The sequence below is a fragment of the Balearica regulorum genome, chromosome 12 (assembly GCF_011004875.1).
Source record: "Balearica regulorum gibbericeps isolate bBalReg1 chromosome 12, bBalReg1.pri, whole genome shotgun sequence".
In the NCBI taxonomy this organism is placed as follows: Eukaryota; Metazoa; Chordata; class Aves; order Gruiformes; family Gruidae; genus Balearica; species Balearica regulorum.
In genome coordinates, this window is record NC_046195.1 from 20,330,162 (window position 1) to 20,357,071 (window position 26,910).

General features: G+C 57.4%; 1 protein-coding gene across 1 annotated transcript in view; it reads right to left on the reverse strand.

Annotated features, from left to right (window-relative positions):
• The window catches only part of PCSK6 (proprotein convertase subtilisin/kexin type 6), a 36,953-nt gene extending 13,007 nt beyond the window's left edge, over window positions 1–23,946 (reverse strand). The window contains exons 1-9 of the mRNA XM_075763925.1: window positions 23,686–23,946; window positions 17,345–17,449; window positions 12,419–12,529; window positions 11,629–11,772; window positions 11,009–11,085; window positions 10,212–10,300; window positions 6,761–6,933; window positions 2,661–2,873; window positions 1,068–1,168 (exon numbers count right to left, since the gene is read on the reverse strand). Of these exons, the coding sequence (XP_075620040.1) occupies window positions 1,068–1,168; window positions 2,661–2,873; window positions 6,761–6,933; window positions 10,212–10,300; window positions 11,009–11,085; window positions 11,629–11,772; window positions 12,419–12,529; window positions 17,345–17,449; window positions 23,686–23,907 (1,235 nt within the window). The 5' untranslated portion in view covers window positions 23,908–23,946. The remainder of the gene's footprint in view (window positions 1–1,067; window positions 1,169–2,660; window positions 2,874–6,760; window positions 6,934–10,211; window positions 10,301–11,008; window positions 11,086–11,628; window positions 11,773–12,418; window positions 12,530–17,344; window positions 17,450–23,685) is intronic.
• Between the last annotated feature and the right edge of the window lie 2,964 nt (window positions 23,947–26,910).

The window sequence follows — 26,910 nt, forward strand, 5'->3', positions numbered from 1 at the left end:
GTGCTTTTGAGCCCCCCCCTGCAAAACCCCAGCCCGGGGATATTGTTGAAGAATTTTCCGTGTTTTTCTTACAGTCAGTTCTTCAGCGTCTCGAGCTGGGATTTATATTGCTCTCGAGCAACATTTAAGAAAAGAAATTCAATTTATTCCTTCTTGTCATAATGCAGTGTCTGAGCACCAAGCTCTGGTACTTAATGTTGCGTTTTATGCCTCAGCTAAACAATTCAAAAATTACATCTAAAGCTCTTAATATATTTGTAATGAAAATGGCATCTCCGGAAACATGCTCACCCGACCTGGGCGCTGGGATTAAATTGGAGGAGAGGGACTGGAGCCGACACGCTGTGATCACTGTCCCCAAACACGAGCACACCGCTGCCCTGCGGCTTATTCAAGCCCTTATTTTCATTCCCACCCCATAAAAACAATAACAATAATAATAATAGCGTGAAGCTGATGAGAAGATGCTCCACGGAGCAACGTGGGGATGCCCAAGGGGTGAGCCTGGTCCCCTGCAGGGCTCCTCCCGGGCTGGGGGACCAGGATGGGACCAGGATGGGGACAAGCAGCTCCTTTCAACCGGGGAGCGTGTCGCCGCTGGTCACGCGTGTGGGTTTTTCGACATTATGCAAAAATAGTCCTTTTCCCTCAGAAATGAAACACTTGCTGAAACCCATCACTTCTACAGACATTTTCCATTTTCCGTGATGTTTTCTGACACTTTTTTTTCCAGGAAGTATTTATAAAACTCCTGTCGGAGCCGGCTGTCAGCGGTTTCAATGCACCAAATGAAAAGCCTGACTTATCTCACCAACCCCAACTTTTCAACAGATGGCAACAAGTGAAGAATTAGCTCAATAAAACACCTGCAGAAAGATTAGATGCAAAACAACACTGTATCAAACCTTGCCAAAAAGGAGCGATTCAGAATAACTTTGCCCCAGTTTGAGTTGCTCCAGAGGGAAAAAAAAAAAAAACAAAACCCGCCTTTTTTTTTCCTGGTTTTGCTCGCAGGGTACTAAATGTGGAAACATCCCCCTGCAAGCCGGCGGCGAGGTTACACTTACTTTGCCTCCAAAGCCAAGGCGATGATGCCTGCGACCATGGGAGCGGACACGGAGGTGCCGGTGTGGCCGTCTGTGCAGCGGTGCCGGAGGTCCGTGGTGACCTGCGGAGAGAGAAGCTGTAGCCCTGCGCTGCTGGAGATGCTCCTGGCGCGGCGTTACCCCATCGACACCCCCCCCCCTCCGCCCCAAGATTTCCTTGGGATGCTGCCAGCGGGGAGCTGAGCCTGCGGGTACCCAAACCTGCTGCGGCTCTCCTGCCATTGGGGTGCTCTGAGCCCCAAAAAATGGGCTGCGGAGACATTTGGCACATAGGAAAACACCCCTGCTTACATTTTCCTTTGCTCAAAGGTGCAAAAACTATTTGAAAGGCGAAAAATGTTCAGTTTTGCTCTGGGTCAGCTGGAGGAAAAGCCGTGGATGGAGTGGTGTGAGCAAGGCAGGGCTGGCATGGGTACGCACCCATGGGTGCACGTTCAGCTGTGCCATATTAAACATTTTCCTTAAAAGCTCCAGCTCCTGGCATCGGGCAGGATTTTCCATTCGCATGGGGAAAAAAAAGAAAAAAAAAAAAAGGCAATTTCCAGCTTTTTTATTTCAAGGAAGAGCACGATGCTTGGGTGCCAAAAGCTCGGAGAGAGGATGTGGGCAAAAAGATGCTCAGTGAGTTACATTTTTAAAAGGCTCCCGGGTTTTGAGTTAATCTAGTGATTTTTTTGAAGGAGGGAGGATGTGCCACCCAGTTTCTCCTCGAGGTGCCCCTGGAAGCTGATTTTTCACCCAGTGATGCTCCAGCAGCCCTGGGCTGGTGCTGGCCTCAGCCATGCAAACGCTCTGTAGTGCCATGAAAACAGCCCCAGTGAGGCACTTGGACTCTGGAAATTAATCTTTTAGGGTCCAAACAAATCACTCTTGAATTAAATTAAAAAAAAATTGACTTGTAAAAAACCCACATTTTTTGTCAAGAAAACTAATTTGGGGGGAAAACTCCCTCCCAGCTCGGGTAAGGCACCGTGCCAGTGGGGGGTGTTTTACTGCCCGAGGTTCGGATGATGCACGGGGACATCGGTAACGAAAGGCCTTGCTGTGATGAGACCACGGCAGCTCTTGGGACAGGGCAAATACAGCCTGGGCAGCAGGGAAATCCAGGCTGATCCACACGTGGACCCGCTTTCAGGCAATTCTTGGCCTCCAAAAAGTCTCTGCTTCCTGTTTGAGGTTGCCACATCCCTGCCAAACGCCTCCATCCTCCCTCTTTTTTTCTCCCTCAGCCTGAAAAATCCTCAAAAATCCCATTTTTTTTTTTTTTTTTTAAGCAAGGGACAGTGAGCAAGCACTTTGGGGCACAGGTAAATATTTGCACGGGTATTTTTGCAAACCTCCAGCCCTTTCACCCATTTACCAGGGAAAACACCACATCCCTGAGCTCTTCCCAAGGACCACAGCAATTTTGGCCCCACCATAAAAAAGCACGAGCAAAACCCACTGCAGGGCTAAAAGCAAAGCCCGGCTCTTACAACCGAGCCATCATCCAGCCCAGCCACGCAGAAAACTTCGAGGGGATGCTGTCCCACTCGATGTCGGGGTAAAACTTACTATTTTCCGCTCATAAAAAGCCCCGCTGCTGTAGGTGGTGGCCAGGGTGGAGGCACACTCCTCCAGGTACCAGGGCTTGTAGCCGTTCTCGGTGGTGCTGCTGATGGAGATGGTGTAGATGCTGTTGGTGTAGCCGTCACAGGAGCAGTAATCACCCTCTCTGCCGCCGTTCCCCGATGCCCAGACGAAAATGGACCCCAAGCCCCTGCGGCCCTGCGGGCAGAGAGGGGATGGGGGGTGAGGGGAGGTGTTTGACTGGGATGTCTTGGCATGGGGAGGAGGGGGCAGCCCCCGCCCCCCCGGCGCTGGGATGCCTGATTTTTGGGTCAGAAGGTAGGGTTTGGTTAGGGTGGATGGGACCCATCCTGTCCAGCGCTCAGCCCCCTGGCTCAGCCCCCACAAACGTGCCCCTGGGCTCGGCCAGCCCCAGTTTTACAGGCAGCGACTCCCCACGAGGATGGGAGAGCCTCCGGCGATGGGGATTTTGGCATCTTCCACGGGTTCTCCTGGGGGAAAACCTCTGGGGTGCTCAGAGCCCCGGGACCAGGCGGCAACACCCGGCGCGGCGCTTTCTGGGGTGCAGGGATGGCCCCGCGGGAGGAACCGGCAGAAAACCCCCAAAACCCACATCTCCCTCACCCCAAGCCCACAAAGCCCTTCACGACTCCCCCCCCCCAAACCATCAGAAACCTCCCCCCGGCCTATCTTTTATGTTCCTTTTGTTTGTTTTTTATTTTTTAATCTCAGCCTTTTCCCTCCCCATCACTTGGCAGGAACATCTGACGGAGCCGTCCCCACCGGGTAGAGCTGCGGGAGCGCACCGGGAATTGGGGGGGGCGGGAGGCGTGTGCCAGCCACCCAGACCTCCCCGGAGCCGGGGGGAAAATCCCACCCGGCGGCAGCAGCCACGGTGCCAACGAGGGGCCCCTAACGAAGCCGACGGTGCGGGGGCGAGCATCGCTCCTCCATCCGAACTGCTGCCAGGGTCCCCAGGAATAACCCAGCCCCGTGGGGGTTCACAGACAGGGTGCTACCATCCCAAAAGAGGGGTTTGGTGACCCAAGGGGGTTCGGGGCAGGAAATGAAGTGGCTGGTTTTCTTCCCTGCCCCACAAGGCAGGGCTCTCCGGGGAGAGCGGCACGCTGCCGGGCTTGGCAGGCGATGGAAGCACGCGGCAACGGAGCAGCCCCATCCTCCCCGCAGCTACTCCTGCCACGGACAGAGAGATTTCGGCACTAGCCTGGGCAGATCTGGTGTTTACCTCCCTCCCACTGCTCTCCGGTGGTTTCCTCCACAAAAAAATAACCATAATAATAATAATAATAATAATAATAATAATAATAAAAAAGAAGAAGCAGCTTTGCTCCAGAGGAATTCACTGGGATTTATCGTGGGTTTTAAGCGCCGCGGGGCGAGGGATGGTTTATTACCTGTCTCGCCCTCCCCCTGGGGCAGAGGGTCTCTGAGCTGACCCTGCCGCTGGATACACAGGCTAAGAAGTCAGGCTCTTTCCCTACTTTATGAAAGTTTTCATTATCTGGGCTGCCTCCCAGCCAAACTGGGTGGGTATTTCCTTAGCAAAGATTTAATAGAGCTGTCTGGAGCTCGCGGGCAAGAAAAAGTGCAATTGCAAAGGGAATTATTGCCCTGCCCCGCATCATGGAGAGCTCGACCCAGCTCACCAGCCCACCAAGCCTGCTGCTGGCATCTCCAGTCCCGCTTTCCAGGGTTTCCTGGATCTCCGAGGCAGCAGCATCCCAGCCCACGTGCTCAGCGCAGGCAGCGACCGTCTGGCTTTCCAACACTAAAATCCACCTGTCTCCAAGGACCAGCCCTGCCGCATGCAACCCCGGCTTTCCTAAATCACTAATCGAAGGAATAAAACCAGGCGCCGATCGCCGAAGGCGTGTGGAGACATAGCAACGATTTCGCTTGGGGTAAACAGACGAGGAGACAGACCTCCCTTGCATCCCGCACCCCGAGCGTTGCAGCCATGGGTGCTGAGAAAGGCTGCTCGGTTCTGGTCCAAACCTGCATCCCCACGATGCCCGGGCAGGGCTGCGCCGGAGGAAAGCGGGTTTAGAGCCAGCATGGTTGCACGAGGACACGGCCAGGCACAAAAATGACACTACAGCAATTCACATCTAACACCTGATGGCATTTCCCAGCAGAGCGAGAGCTCACCGCATATCACAACTCCCTCAGACTGCAAAACCCCCCCACGCTTTCCCTTTGCTCTCAAACAAGCAACTACCAAGATTTCCACAAGCAGAACCTGAACACCCAACTTCTTTATTTGCCATCCTCCTAAGAGAACGTCATCCCGGCAAAAGGCTCCCGGCCACTATAAAAACTGGATTCGGGCATTTCTTAAACCACTGAGAATCCCTCCCTGGCCAAGGCTGGGGATGATCCTGCTCACCCCGGCAGCACATCGGTCGGATGCGGGATGCACAGCATCTCCTCGCTTCCGCAGCGCTGTTGGGGCTTGGGTGTTTGCTCCGTGAGAGCCTAGGATAAATATCCCCTCATTAGCTCAGGAACTAATAAGGTGTGGCTGGAGGAGCAAGAAACAAGATGATAAATTACCCCAGCGCAGTCCTATCGCTAATAGATAAAGGCTATTTTAATGTTTCCATTAAAAACTCAATTTTAAGGATTTATAACTCAGTTACAGATGTTTGCTTGGGCTAAAGGTGGCAGCTAACTATCTGCTTGTGGCTTTCCTCATTATTTAAGGAGAAGAAGTCGGCAATTAAGAGCTGTGCGTGCGGGATAGAGCTGCAAACACGGGTGGGTTGATGTCCCCTGGGAGACAGAAGCACGCGTCCTGAAACAGCGGGGCCGTGCCGGGCAAGTACCCTGCTGCCGCCCATTTGCTCCTGCATGGAAAAATAAGGTCTAAAAAGCAGCTTGTTCCCCCGTATTTACACGGCATGAACTCCCCGGCACTTCAATGGATTCCTCGGCAGGCTCACCGCCCCGGCAGGAAATCAAGTAAATAGTGGGAAAAACACTCCACCCTATTTTTAGATAACAGGCAGGCTGCGTCGCCCCGGCCCGCAGCCACCTCGAATGCCGGCGCGCTGCAAGAAGAGGCAGCGGAGGCAGGAGGGGAGGCAGGGAGAGAAAAGGGGGGGTTCAAAGCCCAGGTTGGGGCAGCCTGGGGCTGCCGGTGGCAAAACCCCAACCCCAGAGTCGCCCAAGCACCCGGGGACACGCGTTGCACAGGCCCCAGCCGCCGCGACACTTACCCGCGGCACCCGCCGAGCTGCTAAGCAAGGTTTTTCCCCTGGTGCTTTTAGCCAATATTGGGCATTTTTTTTTAAAAAACACCCAAAAAGAGAAAGGGCGTGGGAAGGCCAGGGCATCCCCAGTGGGGATTGACAGCTGTCAATCACATGTGACACCAGCTGAGCCCCTCTCGCTGAAGGACTTCAGGGAAAATAATCTGAATTTTTCCCACATCCTCGCGGCCGGATCCTGCGGCGGCACCCATGTGCCCCCCGGCCACGACATAGCCGCTCGTTCTGGGTGGAAAACCAAGGAATTGCTTAACGTGACGGAGACCCCCGGGAGAGGACACCGGGGCTGGGGCAGGGCGAAGGAGGGGGGATGGAGATGCCAGCGGGGCGGCCGCTCCCCTCCGCACCGACAGCTGGATGGGGACATTTTGAGGTGCAAAGTCACCCCCCCCCCCAGAACCGCTTTGGGTTTCTCAGCCCGGCAGAGCTTCGCAACTCAACCTGGGGCCTGCCTGCTCTGCCGGGGCTCTGCCCGGCGGCCGGCGCTGCCGGATGCTCCCGCTGGGACCGGCCGCGCCGAGGGGTCCTGCCAGGGCCGCGCCATCGCCGGGCACCTCCCGCCGTCACCGCCCTCAGCCGCAAAATCCACCGGAGCTCTTAGGGACGGCCGGGGAAAACTAGGAAAAATTAGAGATGATTCGCCTCCCCCCGCCCCAGCCCTAGCGTCGGCGTCGCCTCAGGAGGCCGAGCCGCCCATCCCAGCACCGGACCCCGGGCCGGCCGCGGCCCCGGCGCGCGTTCCCCACGGGGCAGGAGGAGGAGGGCAAGAGCGTCTGGGCGCTGCGGGATCCACACCTTTTTAATGCCATGCTCAAAAGCCTGTTTGGCCAATAGACCAGGTCCATCAACTGTCTTCCCATCATCATCTGGCCCCCAGCTCGCGCTGTAAATGTCAATGTAATCGGGTCTGATGCCAAGCGACTTCGCTTCAACAACATCTGTTACATCGCCATCTAACATACGAATGCCTAAAAGCACAAAAACATCAGACATTAGGGCTTAATGGCTTGGATGAAAGTGCGAGGATTGCAATCAAAGGGCTTTGTTAACGCCGGGGCGAACGGCTCAGGCGCGCCTGGAATAGCTTCAACCCGCGGCCCCGCACGCTAACGAGCCCGGCAGCGGGAAGCTGGGGAGCTATTTTGGAAAGTTTTCTCTGTTGCTGGCTTCATGGCAAGTGATGGCGGGGGGAGGCTGAAAATCTGCTTCCCCTCCATCGGCGGGGATCAGATGGTGGGAGCGGTGCTGCGCTCCTCGGCGGCAAAATCCCCCTGCTAAAAACTCCCCCCGCCCCCCTTTAATTAATTAGCTAGCTCATTTCACCACCTGGAAGATATCTGTGTTTCCCAAATGCTCACAGCCCCCTGGCTTTGGGGATGTCAGCAGGACGAAGCCTCTCCCTGCAAGTGGGGACAACAGTGACCATCCCTGAACCCCATCACTGCCCAACCGATGCCAGCAGTGCCCAGGGCACGGAGAAGCCCCAGGAGAAGCCCCAGGAGAAGCTCCAGGAGAAGCTCCAGGAGAAGCCCCAAGAGAAGCTCCAGGAGAAGCCCCAGGAGAAGCCCCAGGAGAAGCCCCAGAAGCCCCAGGCTGCGGTTTGCATGGCCAAAATCAGAGCCAGGACCCCAACCCGCAGCAGGATGACGCTGCTGCCCAGGACATCCTCACTCCCAGCTGGGAACGCCGGCAGGCACTGGCCGGGGCGGTTCGCAGGCAGAGCCCACCGGCCGCGGCAGGACCGACGGGGGGAGAGCTGCACACCCCCAGCCTCGGACTGCTGCGACATGAGGGTTACAACCCCCCGCACTCCCCATCGCCCTTTCCCTGCCAGATCCCCCCGCTCCGCACGGTGGGCAGAGGGTGCCAGGCACCCCGAAGAGCTGCCCAGAAACAGCCCTTGCAGGAAAGGAGGCGCTGGAAATTTCAGCGTCGTATTTTAACAGCCAGGGAGAGTTTATAAAAATGCATTTCCCTTTTCACATGTATTTTTACTTAAAGCAAACAAATGCAGGCAGATGTCATTACAGCTGCAGCTGCGCTCTGGACACCAGTCAACTCAAATATCTCTTTCTGACGCTGTCCCCTACCAGCCAAAAACAAGCTTAGAAATGTAAAATAAGGGAGCAGAGCGGTTCCCAAAACCCCCCCGCTCTCTCGTGTTAACAAAAAAACACGAGGAGAAGGGGCAAAAAGACGAGCCTGGTGTCCGAGCCGTGCTCGGCTGCGGTGCAGCAAGCAAACCCAGTCGAGGGATGGTTTTTGGTGCTTGCTCAATGTGGGTACGTTCATCAGCGAGCCCAGAGCCAGCCCAGAACCAACCACCCACAATGCGGGGACCCCCCCCAGTTAAATAATGGGGGGCAGGAGGGAATGGACAAGGACGCTGCAAAATAAATGAGCTCTTTGCCGTGCAGGGAGCAATACCGGCCTTCAAAGCGAGCGTTCGAGGAAAGGGAAAAGGAGGAGGAGGAGGAGGAATGGCAGGAGCCCGTTTTGTTTCTTGAGCAGCAACGTATTTTGCCCAGAGCAAATGAAAAGCAATGCCAGAGTGCTGAAGAGCAGCCAGTAAAATTAGATGGTAGCTCTCCGAGTGTGACAAATAGGCTTCCCCAACAAGTTGTGCTCATTAATCGCTGCTTTATTTGCGTAATCCATCTAAAATCACTCTCACTGCAGCTATAGCGCATTTTCCTCCACGATCCCAAACTTGATATGGCTACAGACTTTATTTTTCCCCTTTGCCTGTTCACATTGTGGGAAGCCCACGGCCCCTACCCTCTGCCAGGTGCCTCGCATCGCTCGACGCCTCCCCAGCACACCCCCAAGGCAAGGCGCTCGTTAAAGGAAGCAAATTAAAATGGGATCCATAGGTCATTATATGTCAACAAGTAACTCTCGTCTCCACCGCTGCTGCGGAGAAACGGGCTTCAAAAGGAGCATGAAGGCAACGGCCTGATCCTGCAGGATGCAAAACTGCCTTAACACCCCGCCCGGGAGCTTTGCCTTGCTCTGCTGCTGCTTGGTGGGTGCTTGGAGATGGCTTTTTAGAAGCAAGAAGCCTCTGAGAGGCAAGAAGCCATCCCAGGTGTGGGGGGCACAGAGGACGGGACGGGATGGGATGTGCCACGGCCTTTACAGCTCCTGCCACCCCCCCTATTTGTCCTCCCTGGGGCTATTTCTTCCCCCGGGGGGTTTTCCCGGCATGGGAACCTTGGCTGGGAGCAGGACTCCCCGCAGGCACCACACTCCTCCGTGCCCCCGTGCAGACACGGCCCTCACGAAAGCAGCTTCTTGCACGGCCAGGATGAGCAAGCCGAGAGAAGGAATTAAGCCCTGAATCCACCCACGGGCACTTGGGTCCCTGCTCCCGACGGTGACGTCTCCCAGCGTGGGGTGGTAGGAGGGGTCGCACCAACAGCCCCTCTCCCATCCCAGCCGTGCTGGGGACGGGGCTCAAAGCCCCGGCGAGGACCCGGCTCCAGGCCTTTGTCCCCTGCAGGGTCCCACCAGCCACACAGATGGGACACCTCACGCCCACCCCCAGGACACCCCCATGTCCCCGGCGGGTGCTGTAACAGCCCGGGCTGGCCAGAGCAGCCCTGGCTCAAACCAGTCTCCAAAACCTGCTCCACTAATGCAAATGAGCTCTGTAATGCTAATTACCGCCAGGTCCAATTTGATGATGAAGATTCATTTGCTTCCCGCGCACCGTGTTATTTGAGAGACTGTGCAAAGGTCCCCCCACCCCACTCAGCCCCAGCCCCCCACCTCCCCGGTGCTTTCCCCACCAGGGTATTTTGGGGGCCCTCCCAGGTCCCCCCAAGCAGTATCTGCAGACATTAACCTCACAAACGGGTGATTTCAGCTCTGAAGCTAAACCGGCGCCACTGACCACACCAAACGTGGCCACCCCGAGAAGGACACCCCAACCCCCCCCCCCCCCGCCCCGAGAGCAGCTGTGGACTTTTGGGGGTGAAACCACCACACCCTTGATCCACGTGCATCCTCACGGCAAGGATGCAGCCCAAGCAGAAGGTTTCTACCCCAAAATACATGGAGCGGGGGGTCCGCTGCACCCCGTATCACCCATCCTCCCCCAAGCTCCCTGCAGCTGGGGCACCGAGGAGGAGACTCTCTCCTGGGAGAAGAGCTTCCCACCACCCACCCCGAGGAGCCAGGGTGGCCGTGGTCCCTTGGGGGGTTGGCGAAGGGCAGGGGATCCGCAGGCAGGCGCCAGCCTCACCTCCGATGCGCGCGTTGTAGGCAATGCCCACGATGCAGTACGAGTTGTTCGCCGCCGCCGCCACTTCCCCCGCGCAGCGAGTGCCGTGCCTGCAAAGAGAAATCCCCATGAGCTGGCCTCCCAGGGTGCAGGATCCCTCCGGCCACCCCCCCACCCAGCACCCATCCCCGAGGCCACAGCCGTAGAAGAAAGTGCCCCAAGAGCTGGAGAGCCCTTATCCAAAACACAGAGCAAGGGCCGGGAGATGGAGGAAATCAATGCAAAAAAAGCAATTTGCTCTTTGCATTTCACACCTAAACGCAATTTGCTCTTTGCATTTTGCACCTAGGTGCAATCTCCTCTTTGCAACTAAATGCAATTTGCTCTTTGCATCTTGCACCTAGGTGCAATCTCCTCTTTGCATTCCCATTTCCCTTCCACACGTGCTACCACGTGCCTGCCTCGCTTTAACCGAAGCCCAGAAAGCGCACCCAAGTTTTGACGCCTAAGCCACCCGGCCTGACTCACGTGGTTTAATCCCCGACCACGGCGAGGAACCCCCCCGCCCGGTGCCGTCGTTTGATGGCTCAAGAGTTCGTTAGCAATTAGCGTGGTTGCTACGGGCTGGATTGGCGTTAAATGCAATGACTCTCTGCAAAGCCTGTAAGGCAGCATCCTCTGCAGCGCTGGGGAGGGGGAAAAGCCACGGACCTGGAAGACATCCCAGGGGGGGACACCCAGCCCCGGGGACACCCCCCCCCCCCCCCCCGCACCCCAGCCACGCAGCCACCGGCTCCATGGCAATCAGCAGCACGTACTTATTCTCATTGCTGGCATCGTAGCGCGGAGTCGGGTCGTGGTCGTTCCCGTTGACGTCATAGCTTGCAAGAGGGTCCTGAAAACACGTTGCCACCATTAGATTTGACTTAACAGCACAGCGTGGGACAAAGCGGCCTCAGCAGCAGCGCGGTCCCGCTTTGCCCGCAGCCAGCTGGGCAGTAAATGCCATTTTCCACTTAGTTTCTGACTATTTACTCAAGATGATAAATAGTTTTGGGCTGCAGCCCCTGCTGAGAGACGGCTGCCCAGGAGGAAACATCCTGCTCCCACCAGAGACAGGTCCTCCGAGCCCAAATCCTGCTGGGTCCGGCACCGTCCCCCCCAGCCGCCGTGGCCGTTCGGGGTTTGAGCTGGGAGGGTTCGTGCAGGTTTTAGGCTCTGCCCTGGCGAGCCGGAGGGAGGCGGCTGCTTCCCAGGCAGCTGCAAAGGGAGTTTCCTCCAAACTTTCTTGTCTAAAAACTTCATTTCCTTCTTAAAAACATCTCATTTTTTAAAAAAAAATCTCATTTTTTTATAAGCTGAAATTCTCCATAGATCAATTCACCGTGAGGACCAGACCCAGCCCATCCATCCCCAGCCCATCCATCCCCCAGCTCACATAGTTTTGCAGGAGGTCGGGGTGATTCCTCTCTATGCCATCATCGAGGATGGTGACCACCACGTTTTTGCCGGTGTAGCCCCTCTGCCAGGCTGCCAGGACGTTCATCTCCGACCTGCAGCGACTGCTTTTATCGCCGCAGTGCTACGGGGGGAAAACACAGCTGCAAAAGGGCTGCAACCCCATTTCAGCCCATCTAAGCGAGCAGCCAGGCTGGGAGCCCATTTAATCAACCAGAAAATATATTTACATCCCGCCCCCTGCCATATAACTCATGGATTTGTTATAACTTTACTCCATTGATCAAAGCCATCCAGCAGCAGTTAATCCAGGCAACGCTATCTCCCTATTACTCTTTTCCTCTTCCATTTTAAATACTGCGGGCTCTTTGGTTTTGAAGTGCTCATTTCCTTTCTGCGCTTAATTTTCAAGGAATTTCCCTGTCAAATACAGATGGATGAAGCAGGCAGGAGAAAAATGATATTGTAATTAGATGGTTGCAGCTCTCCGATGGGTGAGATGCATCGGTGCTGCAGCCGCGCTGCTCCCAAGCTTTCGCTGCACAGACCATAACGAGGGGCTCCTAACGAGGGTGAAACACTTTAAACTATTCTCTCTTGTGTATTAATTTACGATTTTAAAATCCTGCTGCCAAGCACACTTGCTGATACTAAGGTGTTTCATTACTGGCCGGGCTGAGCAAAGATTGATGACGCAGTTGTTTAAAAATAAATGAACCCCCCTGTAAAGCCGCAGGTTCCTCGCGAGGCGGTGGAGGGGAGATACCCACCAGGTACCACATGTTGGGCCACACCGGGTCGTTGAAGGGCAGGGCGTGCGGCTCGCCTCGGACCTGCCTCTTCACCCGCCGCTTCACCTCCTGCTGCTGCAGCCAGTCCACCTGCAAGCAGAGCTGTGGGTCACCATTGCCCAGGGGCCAGCATCGCCTGGGGGTCAGCATCGCCCAGGGGCCAGCATCGCCCATGGGCCGGCATCAGCCGGGGGCACGGAGCCTGGCATCGCCCGTGGGCCGGCATCAGCCGGGGGCAGGGAGCCTGGCATCGCCCGGGGGTCAGCATCACCTGGGGGCATGGAGGTCAGCATCGCCCGGGGGTCAGCATCACCCAGGGGCATGGAGCTCATCATCGCCCGTGGGCCAGCATCACCCAGGGGCATGGGGCTCAGCATCGCCCATGGGCCAGCATCACCCAGGGGCACGGAGCCTGGCATCGCCCGTGGGCCAGCATCACCTGGGGGCAGGGAGCCCGGCATCGCCCGTGGGTCAGCATCACCTGGGGGCACAGAGCACGGCATCGCCCCAGGGCATGGAGCCTGGCATCACCTGTGGGCACAGAGCCTGGCATCGCCCAGGGGCATGGAGCCCAGCATTGCCCAGCAAAACAGGATACGGGATGCAGGATGTGGAAGCAGTGCAAACCGCAGCCTGGATCCATCCCAGCATCACCCCACGCTTCGGCAAACCCCCGCCCCCCGGCTCCTTTGGCAGGGCTGCTGTGGAGATAGCGGCTTCGTTTGGGGGGAAGGAAGGATGGATGGACAGACGGACAGGGCGAGCTCAGCTCTTCGCAGCCTCCGAGCCTGGGACCAGACTCCTCTCCCGGTGCAGCAAAACCCTTGAGCATAAATAACATCGTTTCCAAGTGCGTGCCTAAACCCCCCCGGCTTAACGAAGTACTGAAGCACGCGCTGAAGTCCCGCTGGAGACGAACCGAATATTTAAGTGTTTAGTCAAAGTGCTGGAGAAGACTCAGGTGCTTGGCTTCATTTTGGGGCTGATTCTTCCCTGCAGCCGGGAAGCAGCAGCCGCAACTCAGCCCTGAGACTTCACCACCCGGCTCCAGGGCCGCTCATCCTTTCAGCTCCTCTCCTCCTGATAAAATAATAAAACTGGGGGCTTCACCCAAGCACAACACGCATTCCCTAAAAACATGGGACGACCGTGCACAGCCACAGCGGGTCTCAGGGGACGCGGCCAGCTCCGGAGAGGCGTTTTTGGCACTGGCCACGGGCGAGGTGGCCTCGGGGCTGACCGCTCTGACATTTGTTTGCTTTTCAGCGGGGCATGACATGCTAAGAGATCAAACGGGAAATGAGCCGGAAAAGGCTGGGATTGGGAAATGCCGGTGTTTGCCTGCACCGCTGCAGCAAGAGCTGCTCAAGGTGCCGGTGTGGGAGCAGCCACATCCCATCCCTGGTGAGCGTTTTCCCCTTCAGACCCCTTACTGCCCACAAAAAGGGCTCTCCTGCCTTCAGCAGGGAGATGAAACCCAGGTTTATTAAAAATAGGTTGTAAAAATAATTTATAGACCAAAGCTTTGCACGTGGTCGTGGCGGGGGGAAGAAGGGAGGCACCGGTCGATGAGTTGGGGGGGGCTCTGGGTGCATCCCTCCTCGCCGGACACTTTCTTCGGATGGTTCAGAGCCTTTTGGGAACGGCAGAGCTGCTCGTGTGGATGTTTCTATTCTTCTGACTAAGGTTTTGTAACAAAAAGAATAAAAATCCAAAATACAAGTATTTGTTGGGCTCATTTATGTGAAAACTGTCAGCTGAACAAGTTCTTCTTGCACGGTTCCGGGTCGGATGCCCGATGATGGAGGTGGATGGGGAGCTGTGCGTATCAGAAACCCGACAGTTTCCAGCCTAGGGCTTGATTTTTAAAAATCTATATTTTAAAGGAAAAGAAACTGTTGAAAGGAGAAAAATATACATTTCATAGAAAAATGAGTTTCCACGCTGCCTTGGCTGACGACAGCATGCTGCTTTGTTTATATGATGACGGATTTAAGCCTTGGAAGCAAAAATGTAACTTCATGGTCTAGTTAAAAACAAATAAATACATTAAATAGAGGGTATGGCCCAATTACCCGGCTTTTCTCCTTAAAACAGTACTCCTTGGCGGCGTTACTGCGGTTCTCACCACCCAAGCCATAGCTATCACCTTTCCCTGCAGCTTTGCTGGATGCGGTCCCTAGGAACGACTGGAAGATGCAAGATTTTGCAGGGTTTTGCCAGGAGCTGCGGTGCCTTGCAGGGATGTCTGCATCTTAAACACGCTCCTGATCGACCCCAGCGCTGCCAGCCGGGAGTCGATGGAGAAGTCTTGCGTGGACACAGAGAAATCAGCAGTTAAAGGACATTGATTTAAGGGGTGGGGGGGTGTTGCTAAATTGATGCGGCTGGCGTGGGAAGACAACGGGTGAGCGGGAAGGAGCCCGGGGCATCCCTGCAACAGCTCCTGCAGCTTGTGAAACTTGGATCAACTGCCATCGCTCATCTGAGGGGATGAAGCTTCTCGGAAATGTAACCAAAAAAAAAAAAAAAAAGAAAAACCACCCCCAAAAAAGTCTTTTTGCTACTAGAAATGGCCAAAATTGTTACAACACAGTCCTGAGCCTGGGGGGGTCCCAGCTCCATCTCTGTAAACTCTAATTAGCAATAACGAGGTGAGCTTGAGTGGCACCGAAGGACCCTGCGAGGAGACACAGGTATCACTGAGCCGAACCCTTTGCTGGAAACAGAGGGGCAGCTTTTCCTTTGCCCCCTTCCTTTGAGCAGCTCAGGGGGTGATGCCCAGCTCCAGCCACCCGGGGTAGCTCCACCAAACACGATAACCAGCACAGGCGGGGATGCAACTCCCTTCGCAGCTCCAGAAAAGCAATAGCTTGACTTATTCCAGTGGATGTGCAGGAATTAAAGCAGAGATCCAGGACAAACCAGATGGCTCCAGCACGCGTTCACCATAAAAGCACGGCAAAAATAATTTAGGTGGGATTGGTTTTGCTATGGCGCATGGCCAGAGGCACAGGGACGGAGGCTCTGACATCCTCCGATGAGGATTAAGAGACCAGAGCAGTGAGGCTGAAGGCTCTGTGAGGACCAACAGGAGCATCCCAGCAAGCCGGGGAAGTTTACGGCGATGAAAACTTCAAGTCGAGCCCATGAGAGGGGCAGCACAGCACGGCGTGACCCCTCTCTGCGTCCCACTGCCCCTCCGCAACTTATACTCTTGCCACCATGATCTGCCCCTAAAATTGCTGGCCTTGCTACGTCCCTCCTCCCCTCCCGTCACCTGCCATGTCGCTTGGCTCCTACCAGCCCCAAACGGAGCAGCCACCAGCCGCGGGGGTCTCTTGGGGCAAGAGAGGAGCTTGGCAGCAGCGTGGTCCCACGGGGACCAGGACCCCAGGTGATGGCCAGCCCTCCTGCCACCAACACCCGCAGCAGAGCAAAGCGATAAATAATGGCTCTGGAAACAATAGCTCCTGGAAGGCACGAACCACCCAACAGCTGCAAATGATTGAATTTGCTGGTTCTTCGGGATTTCTGCAAGATTTCTTTCCATCTTTGCTATTCCAGCTCCCGTCTCCTCGTGCCTCGCAGTGATGTTTTCCTGCATCGCGCGTGCTAAGCCGGCGTCCAAATGCCGAGACATCTCCAAAATGATTTGCAAACGTGCATGGGAGAGGAGGAGAGACCACACATGCCAAGAGGTCTTGAACATCGATTGATAACGAAGGATTAAGAGAACAGGAGCTAATTGCTCTAGCTTGCAGTCCATAGATCAAGGTAAGGTAAATGTTAGTAAGACTAAAAGCCAATTGATTTGGTTTGCATTATAACTAGACTCATTTAAATTGAGGGATTTCAATTGCAGAGCTGAATTCATCATTTGCTGGATGCCTGTGCACCTCCCCGAGGGCGAACAGCTTTAATTAGAGCCCAGCACACTTCCAGGGCACCGACGCTCCTCTCGCTGAGGTTTCCCCCGCCAGCAACCACGTGTGTGCCTCCTCAGAAGCATGCTACAGACCCTGTCCAAATATTTAACAGCAAATTTCTCTGGAAAGCCAGCTGGCTGAGGAAAGCAGGGTTGTTGTGTGGGTTGGAAATGTCTTGAGAGTTGGGAGCATCCCAAGGGTGGCCAGGAGCATCCCAAGGGTGGCCAGGAGCATCCCAAGGGTGGCCAGGCATCAGCGCAAGCACCAGCAGCTCACTGTAGCATGGGTACCTTCATTGCAATGGTTTTTTTCTGCATTTATTTCACCCTTTCCCCAAAAACCAGACCCTCCCCACACATTAACCTGTCCCCTGCTCTGCAGAAGTAGCATCTCGCAGGGTTCGGGCGCCGGGTGGAGCTCAGGGAGGAGGAAAGCCGAGGCAGAGCCGCAGCCCTTCCCCACCACCCCGAGCCCAGCTCACCCAGGTCCCGTCTGTCCCTCCTTGCCTTCTTCCACCCCCCCACCCCCCGCCATTACTTTTGTCAATTCAGCTGTGCTGAAAATCCCTTCGGATGCTTGCTCTAGGAAAAAGCAATGCAGAGCTATTGCCAAGGATTTCACACATAGCAACCATTGAGGCAGCAAGTGTTGTGGCAACTACATCAACACCCCGAGCATGCAACAGCCTTTCTATCCTGGAAGGCTTTTTCCCCCCTTTTCTTCCTCCTGGCTTTCAGGCAGATGTTAGCGTTTAGTCTCTTCTAAGTATTTTTCATCACCCATCGACGTACCCATGTCCAATGAGTCACCCCGTGCATGCACAGGGCTGCGGTTCAAGGATAACATGTCATCACAAGATGCTTGGCCTCACGCTTGACCCAGATCAAACCAACGGGCTCCTCCAGGGGAAGCGGGGACCCCCATCCCACCAGCCCCCCCCAGAGGCCGGGGCACCCCGGGCTGCCTGGCCCCGTACCTTGGGGTCCATGCGGAGGAAGTTGTGCGGTCCCCGGCTGCTCAGTGTCGAGCGCTTAAACGTCTTGCTGTGGTGGAAGTGGTAGTAGTTTTCCAAGCTCCCAATCTGCAAAAAGAGAAACTTTTTTATTAAAAATGAGGTTTTCCCTGTGGTTGCCCCCCATTTTGGTGCTGGCAGCACCCCTTTGTGTATCGCTGCGGCTGTGCCTCACACCACAAACCTGACACTCCCTGGCAAAGCCAGGGTTCAGGGAGAGGATGCAGGATGCTGGCACTAACCCCAGCGCCATTCCCGCAGCAAACAGCGCTGGTGGTCGGACGCTGCGCCGGCACAACAGAGCCCGGAAAACATTTTTATGAATTTTCACCCATTAAATGCATCTTTGCAAACTGCCTTCCGTCCGCTCCCAAGCAGAAATAATGAGCTAAAAATGAGCTCAGCAGCTGTGGCAGAGCCTGGGGAGCTGTGCCTCATCACGCTGCCTTCCCCACCCGATGCTCCGGCTTCGCCCCAGCAGCAAGAACAGCCCCGTAAAGAGAGATGAATGCGATCCCTGCTAACCCAGGGATGCTCCTGGGAAGCACTGGATATAAATGTGCTTAGCCTGGAGTCAGGGACAGCAGCAGCAGGAGTCAAAAAAAAAAAAATCTCCAAGCAAACCAACCATGCCTCCCAAGGGATGTACAACGTGCCCCAGGCCGGAGTCCCTCCCCAGCAGTAAGTGCAACCCGGGAGCGAAGGCGAGTTGGGAAAGGCAGCCGCGCTGCTCCCTTCAGCTCAGGGAAGCCCCACACTCCTCTTTTACAAGTTTTTGCCCTTTTTTTTTTTGCCACACAGAGCTGAAATGCCTTGTACTTGCGGGAAAGTGCCACGCCGGCCATGCCACCCTGCCAAAGCCCGGGTGGCTGCGCTGCCTCCAGCCCTCTCATCCCGGCAGCTGGAGACACCGTGACTCCGCTTTTTCCATCCCAAAAGGCCGGGGCAACGCAACAAGCCGGGCGGTCTCGATGCAGTACTGTGTGACGAGCATCCCACAGGGGTTCATACCCATAGGGATGGGATGACCCAAAAGCTGGCTCCCAGGTCACGCAATTTTGGTACAAATTTGGTCTCTGGTACAAATTCCCTTTTCCCTGAGGTTGATTTTATTCCCCAAAAAATCCTCTTCTGTGGCCAGAGGCTGGATGCTGCGGGGAGCCAGTGGCAGTCCCAGTGCCTGGCTCATGGGACTGGGCTGAGCTGTACCACAGGGGCCAACCACCACCCCAGGAGCTGAGGTGACATCCTCAAGGCCACGTGTGACCCAGGAGCCGAGGTGACATCCTCAAGGCCACATGTGACATCGTCGGGGTCAAACCAGGGCTGGCTGCAATGGGACAGGGGGGGAACAAACAGGTTTGTCCAGACCAGCTGCTGAAGCAGATGCTGACAACTACTCACATCTTCACCACACTTGAGATGTGCCACTGCCTCTTACGAGCATTAAACATTTCCTTAGTTTTGCTCTGCCTTTTATGCCAGAATGTCATTTCGTTGACTTGTCTTTACTGCCATTAGGGTGATTTTTGTAATTTGTTTCCACTGACGTTCATTTAAACCCTCCCTCCCCCTTTTTTTTTTTTGCATTACAGCGTAGCTGTGCATTTTCTTTAACATCTACATGCAAAGCAGTTGCTCGCTGCAATCTGCATTTGGCTTTTAAGACCAATTCCTTAAATGAACTCGTACTTAGAAAAAGGAAGGCGGATGCTCCAACCTCCCCATACTTTAGGGAAACCTGCACAAGGCCACCCTGCCTTTGCTCACTCTGCCTGGAAATCCCGATCCCGCAGCCCAAGCGGTTCAGCTCCGCATCCGCCAGCTCAGCCTGCAGTTTGCAGCGTTATAATATTCAATTTATTCTCATCTTTGGCCCCTCCGGCTCTCACCGTAACAGGATCACGCTCTATAAAAAAGCATCAGCTGAAAACACATTTCTGATCCCCACCAGAGCGGACATGGGGCATTTTGGAAATAAATGCGAAATCGCCATGCGATGAAATAGGACGAAGATGACCCCGTTCCAGGCTCTTGAGATACGTGGCCAAAGCAGCAGGAAAATCACCCAGTGCCACAGCAATGGGAATGCTGGAAAACCCAGCGGAGCACCCAAGCGGCACGTAGCAGGACTTTACCAAGGGCTGATCCTTCCCGGCTACCTAGACGAGCAAGTGTACCCGTCAGCTCCTGACCAGCCAGAAGACAGCTGCCCACGCTGAAAGGTCCCAGCTCCACCGCAGAGATGATAGTCCAGGTTGCCACCAACTGCAGTTGCAAAGCCCACCCACTCGAAGCCCGGGAGAGCACACCAAGCAGCTCCAGACACGCTCATTCCCTCCCCAAGCGCATTTACAACTATCGACCTTGATTATTTTGGACTTCTAACTTCTGCTGAGAACGTCCTCGGGAGGTTCTCATTCCCACAAGGGTTGATTTTAATTTTCCCAATTGATCTACAGTTTGGGGCTGAAGTTTCAGGGGAAATTTGACATTTTTCGAAGCAACTCGAATTTGTACCTCAACAAAACAAGGTGTTTTTCTTCCTCCCCTGTTAACTGAAGCAGAGGAAGCCCTGGCTGGTGCTGCCCAGCTCAGCTGGGCTGTGGGTGGAGCAAGCCAGAAGCAACGGGAACGTGTTTTGCATCCTGCAATGCACTATACTGAAGGTGTTGATGGCTCCGCTTTCAAAAAAAAAAAATCACATGCTTGCCAATGTCATCCAGCCAAATCTGGAAGAGTTTGAAGGTGAAGGAGCTTCCCCTGATGAGACCCAGGCAGTTAGAGAGAGATGGAGATGCATGGCAAAAGGATGAGAAGCAACAAGTTGCAAGGGGAGAAATTCTAATTGGGTATAAGGACGGTAATCCTTTGTGTGGGGTGGTGACACACGGGCCTGGGGAGGTGGTGGGGTCTCCAACCTTGGAAAGCTCCAAAACTCACCTGGCTGAGGCTCCACGCAGCCTGATTTAGCCTCAGAGTTAACTGGGAGGGTTGGACCAGAGACCTCCAGGGGTCCTTGCCAACAGGGATTACTCTACAAATAGGGTCTTTAACAGCGTTAAAAAGAGGTATGGTTGCAAGGGGTTTGGCCACCTCCCAATCTCCTTCTCCATTCCCCTTTTCCTCTTCTCCCCCAAATCCTGGTGCTGCCTGTGAGCCCCCCACAAGCAGCACTGGGGCAGGGACAGGCACCCAGGAGATGCTCCTGCAGCAGCACCCGTCCCTCCCGATGCACTGCCAGGCGGAGACGTGTCCAGCACCCACCCTGCCTCAGTAACAGCCATGAGTATTTCGAGCAGGTTCGAGATCACTTGTAGCTAACAAGACATGGCAAAGGAGAGCTTTTTGGGAGCTGGACACCACCGAGGGCAGCACTAGAGCCATGAGGGCATCGCTGAGCCTGTTTCTTCCCTCCCCATCACAGTGAAGTCCTCCAGCACCTTGCCCATTTCTGCAAAACACAGCTGCGTTGGCGCTGGGGTGCTCCAGGAGGACAGATCCGGCTGGGGAGGCCGTGTCTGTCCCCTCCTGGGCATGCTGCCTGTCCCCACTGTGGATGAGGTCCCCAGCCACTGAGCTCCTGCCTTCGGGAATGTCATTCTCGGATTGTCACAGCCAGATTCAGCCCAGTAAGGACCGAGCCCAGGGCTGCGAGGACACCACCGTTCCAGCATCCCCCAGATGACAGGAATCCAGGAAAGCTCCAGTTCCAGCCCAAAATGAATCCTGCTCACATCCTGCACCACAGGTGAGACTGCCAAGCACATGCAAGCCCTCCCAAAACTTACCACGTTTGACATTGCACAAGGAAAAAAAAAATCATATAAATCCTGGTACCAGGATAGGACCAGGCTCATCACCACCCCCGGGATGGCGGTGGAGGCACTGCCCGGGGCACCGGCACTGCACAGCCCTCAGCGCCCTCGGCCAGTGCCTGTCCCGGCTTGCCCCGGCACAGCCAGGAGAACAAAGACCAGCAGGGAGGAATGAGCAGGCGTAGTTTGGGGGCGTAAAGACTTTTCCTTTTGTTTAATTGTTTGCTTCACTTAACTAGAAGTTGATGCAAATGATTCCCCAAGGGAAATGTCACTCTGCTGTGACCCAGAGGGGTTTAAGGGTGTCTTGGCGTCCAGGTTGGGCATGGGAACACGTGGGGAGAGCTCAGACATGGGGCAGACACTCGTGTGTACAAACCCCAGCAGTGCCCTTCCCAGCCAGGAAGGTGTCAGGAGACCCCAGATCGCATCTCGGAGGAAAAGAGGTCATCAGCCACCAACACAGGGCTGAGCCTCCCTTGCACTCAGCTGGGTCACCTCTGTGACCATCCAGCTCTGCTCCTCTCTCACCATGTTGGACTACACCACTTGCCTCCAGCCAACCATCTCCCCAGAACAGGGCAACAGCCTCAGGGCAGGGTGATAGCCCCTTGGCAGGGTTCGCGCAGGATCAGGCCCCCCCGGGAGGGCACATTTCACAGGGGACGGGGTCATCCTGGGCGGTTTTGCAAGCAGAGGATGCAGCAGTGGAAGCCAGGGACACCCAGACCCCCACGGGGCTTGGCACGCCGTGAACCCCGAGCATGACGCAGCAAACGTCACCCACAAGCGCAGGCACGGAAAGTTATTCCTTGGGGTTTGGCCCTGAACAGGCTCCTGTGGGAAAAGCCCAGGGGGCTCGGGGGGCTGGAGAGCTGAAGCAGGGTGGTGAGAGCAGCTGGGGAAGCCGCAGCGGTGCACGAGCTCCCAGCATCCGCGGGAAAGGCGGGAGCCAGGAACACCCTGATGCAACCACAGAAATATTTCCCTCGCTCTCCAGCCTGCGCCGGGCTGCCCCAGGGAAGGGCTCAGGGGGGAGGGAGGGATTGATTCTCGGTGGGGCCACGTTGTGCCCGTGGGCCAAATGCCTTCGGCATCACAGGGATGAGCTTGGGAAAGTGGGATGCTGGGGGGGGGGGTGGGGTGGAGGCAGATGCTCCAGCGGGCAGGGACGCAGCAAAACCCCTGCCATGGTTTAACCTGAAACCAGGACAACCCCGAACCACGAGCTGACGTTAGGCTGATGCAAACCAGGAGAGTGGGAAGCTCATTCAAGATATTCTCTGGCTGCAAAGCCCTTTGAGTTGCACAATCTCATTTACCCAGCCCTGTGATAGAGGCATTTGAATAATTTCAGTGATTTTTCTCCTTGGTGGTGGGAGAAGAGCCAAGCACAGCAGGTAGGGGACAGAGGGTGGGACGCGAGGAGTTATCCTCTGCACTGGTCCCGGACACCGGTGCAGGAAACAGTGTCCCTGATTCAGCCTCCCCCCCTCAAATTTGTTTACGCAGCACCCCACGACTTTAATTATACTTAAAAGCAGGCTTGCGATATAAAGGTTATAATTTATAGTCCAGGAGACACCTTGGGCAGGAAGACAACCTGAAGTGCCACCCAGCCAGAAAAGCGTGGAGCAGCTGGTGCAGGAGCAATAAACTCCAGAGGAAACTCTGAGGACACCAGCCCGCATCTGGGTTTACAGAAAGGATGAAGAAATTGCGAGGAAAAGGAGCTGCCGTGATAAAGTCGCCTTTAAGCCACCCGTGTGCTGCGGGGGATTGAAAGCAAAAGTTCTTCATGTTCCCAAAATCTCCGATAAACCCGGGCCAGAGAGTCCAAAGTTTGTTAAACCCACAGATGTAACTTTCCGGGATGGGAGGAACTTGTGCAACCCCCAGCCGGTGTGGGAGCGGGGCTGCACGGGGCGAGGGCACCCGAGGAGCGGCTCTGCCCCGGGGCACGGCACCGCGCCGGGGGGGGGGACACGGGGGAGGGCCCGGGGGACACGGGGGACACGGGCCCGGGGCGGCCCGGCCGCCCCCCGGGGCCAAAGCGCTCCGCCAGCTTCGCTGCATCGTCCTCATCCCGACGGCTCCGGGGAGTTCCCGGGGCCCATTTCCCGGTCCCGGTATCCCCGGCACCCTCCCGGTCCCGGGAGACCCGGCAGCTCCCCGACCCCGAAACTCACGGTGCGAGACCCCCGGCAGGTCCCCGCTCCCGGGATCCCCCGCAGGTTGCGGTGCCGGAACCCCCGGCAGCTCCCCAGGACCCCCGGCACCTCTCCGGTCCCGGGACCCCCCCGCAGGCTCCCGGTGGAGGCACCCCTGCATCTCCCGCTCCCGGGACCGCCCCACGCCTCTCCGCTCCCGGGACCCCCGACAGCTCCGCGGCCCCGGGACCCCCCCGCAGGCTCCCGGTGCGATCCCCACCCCCCCCCCACCCCCCGGTACCGCGGCACCGTGCCCGCCCCCCCCGCTGCCCCTTACCTGCCCCAGGCTGATGTACCCGTAGGCGGCGGCGAGGCGGGCGGCCTCGGCGGGCCCCCCCCGCACCCGCACGGCCCAGTGGTTGGTGTAGACGGTGCGGGAGGGCTCGGCCGCGGCCCCACGCCCGGTCAGCGCCAGCGGCAGCGCCAGGGCCAGCAGGCAGAGGCGGGCGGGCGGCGGGGCGGCCGAGCTCCCCGGGCCGGGGCCGGCTGCGGCGGGCATGGTGCGCTCCGCGGTGCCGAGCTGGGCGGAGCGGGGAGCTGCGCCTTTTAAAGCGGCCCCGGAGCCCGGCGGGGGCGGGGGGATGCTCGGGGAGGGGGGGGGGGGGCAGACAGGCAGGCGGAGGCGGCGGCGGGGAGGGCCCGGCCGGGCGGCAGCGCCGGGAAAACGGGCGCTCGGCGGACGGGGCGGCTCTCGGGCACACACACACACACCCCCCCCCACACCCACCCCCCCCGCCTGCCGCCGGGCATCCCCCCTGCCTGCCGCCGGGCATCCCTCCTGCGACCCCACCAGACCCCTGCGGTCCCTTTGCGTAGCCGGTACTGCTTCCCGGACAACCCCTGCATCCCCCCTGCATGTCCCGGTACTGCTTCCCGGAAACGTCTTTTTACACCTCTACATCCCCCGCTGCGTGCCTCGGTGCAGCCCCCCCGGAAACCCCCCTGCATGTCCTCGGACGACCCCCTGCATCCCTCCTCCGTGTCACCGGACAACGTCCTGTACCCCCCTGCATCCCCCCTGCGTGCAGCGGTGCTCCACCCCGGAAAGCCCCCTGTACAGCTCTGCATTCCCCTGCATCCCACCTGCGTGCCCCGATGCTGCTCCCCAGAAACCCCCCTGCATGTGCCTCGGTGCAGCCCCCCCGGAAAACCCCCCTGCATGTCCCCGGACAACCCCCTGTACCCCCCTGCATCGTCCCTGCCTGCCCCCATGCTGCTCCCCGGACAGCCCCTCTGCATGCCCCGGCACTACCCTCCGGGTTTCCCCTTGCGCCCCCCAGCACCCCCCTTTGTGCCCCCACTTTCCCCCAGGCAGCCCCTCATGCCACCCAGCTCCGCTCCCCTGGTAGCCCCCCCCCCCGGGCAACCAACATGAAAACCCCCGGCACTGCCCCCCTGCATCCCCCCGCCACTGCCCCCCTGCATCCCCCCGCCACTGCCCCCCTGCATCCCCCCGCCACTGCCCCCCTGCATCCCCCCGCCACTGCCCCCCCCTGCATCCCCCCGCCACTGCCCCCCTGCATCCCCCCGCCACTGCCCCCCCCTGCATCCCCCCCGGCACTGCCCCCCTGCATCCCCCCGCCACTGCCCCCCCCCTGCATTCCCCCCCCACTGCCCCCCTGCATCCCCCCCCCCACTGCCCCCCTGCATTCCCCCCCCACTGCCCCCCTGCATCCCCCCCACCACTGCCCCCTGGGCATCCCGCCTGTATCCTCCCCCCATTCCCCCTGCATCGCCCCAGGCATCCTCCCACCCCCCACCTCTCTGCACTACCCCCACAGGCATCTCCCACTGCACGTCCCCCCTGCATCCCTCTAGCACTGGCCCCCACATCCCCTGGGCATCTCCCCTGCACCCACCCCCAGCGCTACCACCCCCACACCCCCCCCCGTACCCCTGGGCATCCCTCCTGCACCCCTCGGCAAACTGCACCCAGCTCCTCACGGGCTCGGAGGGGGAAGGCCAGGAGGGGCCGGCTGATGGGGAGGATTTGGGGGCAGGATTCCCCAGGCGAGCCTGGCCATGGAGCATCGGGTGGGCACGAGGGGCACCACGGGGAGCCGTGGGCACAGGCAGAGGGCTGGAGCGCTGTCTTTGCCTCCCACGGATGCCATTCAGGGGATGGCAGAAAGCTCGTGGGATATTAGAAAATAGGCTTTGTTAGGGAGATGGCAGCAGCACATACAAAGGACGGGCTCAGGAGCGGGTCAATGATGCTCTGTTCCACAGCCCTCCCTGCCAGCGCGGGCAGAGGCCCGCAGAAAGCTGACAACTGCCCAAAACGAAGCGGTGTTTCACTCCCATCGTATTGGGACTTCAGAAATGCCCCTGCGCAGCCCCCGGGGGCTGATGAGCTGATGAGCCTCGACGGGCGCTGCGGCTGCAACCACCGGCTCTGGCCGGGATGGCCTCAGGCAGCTGTGATTCCTGGAGCGGGTGTCGTCGATTTTCCAGTCCCTGAACAGATTTGAGAGGTATTTGGGGCACAAGCCACGGCTGCCAACCAAAGCACTTACAAGATGCCCTTGCAGCTGCCCCCAGCCCTGTCCGTCTGAACGCAAACACCTCCCCAAGCCCCAAACAGCTTTACAAAACCCACCTAGCTCCAGCCCCCAGGCGCGGGGACATCTGGAAAGCCATGTCAGCAGCAGGGAGGGGACATGGGGTAGGTGGAGGGGGGTGCCAAGCACATCGTACATCCCATCACCAGACCCGGAGGGGAAAATCACGGTCATGTTGCCATCGGTTTGTACCGGCCCTGCCAGCGGGCAGGTGATCTACTGACAGCCCGAGTGAATAGGAAAGTCCCCCTCAGCTCAGTGGTGAGATTAAATGAAGGGAAATTTATGGGGAGCTTGTTCTGCATCAGACAGGGCCAAAATCCTCAGCAGCTCCCACGCTGGGCTGGATCTGGCCCATTCGCAGGCAGCAAATACACGGAGCGGGGCAGACGGAGGTCAGCCCCCGCACCAGCAGCGGGCTTGTCCCGTGCAATGACAAACATCAGCAAAATGGGGATTTGGAGGACTCGTGTGTGCAGATGGAGGGCGTTGTGCCGGCACCGGGGATGGGACAATCTGCTGCCGCAGGTGAAGGGGAGTTCAGTGACTCACGGTGCTCGCCGTAAGCTGTCGCTTGTGGAACTCCCTGTGGGTATCAGTCATGATGTGCGGGGATGCTGGAGCCGCACGCTCGTGTTAGGGCTCATCATCCCAGGAATCCTCGCAAGGCCACCCCACGTGCTGCGCAGGCAGAAGTGATGAGCTTGTGCATGGCCGTCTTTTCTGATTAAGCAGTAAAGGATGGTTTCCCTTAGTACAAGCACGCTGCAAATCCAATCCTTGTTTCCCATCTGGTTTATAGGCTTTTCCTCAAGTTTCCCGTTGGTTAAGGTGCGTGAGACGGATGAACAGGGCTGGTAGGTGCTGCGTGTGCCGAGCCAGAGGAAGGATGAAAACAGATGAAGGTCCGTGGGGACTGCCCACTGATGGCGGGGGCTGCA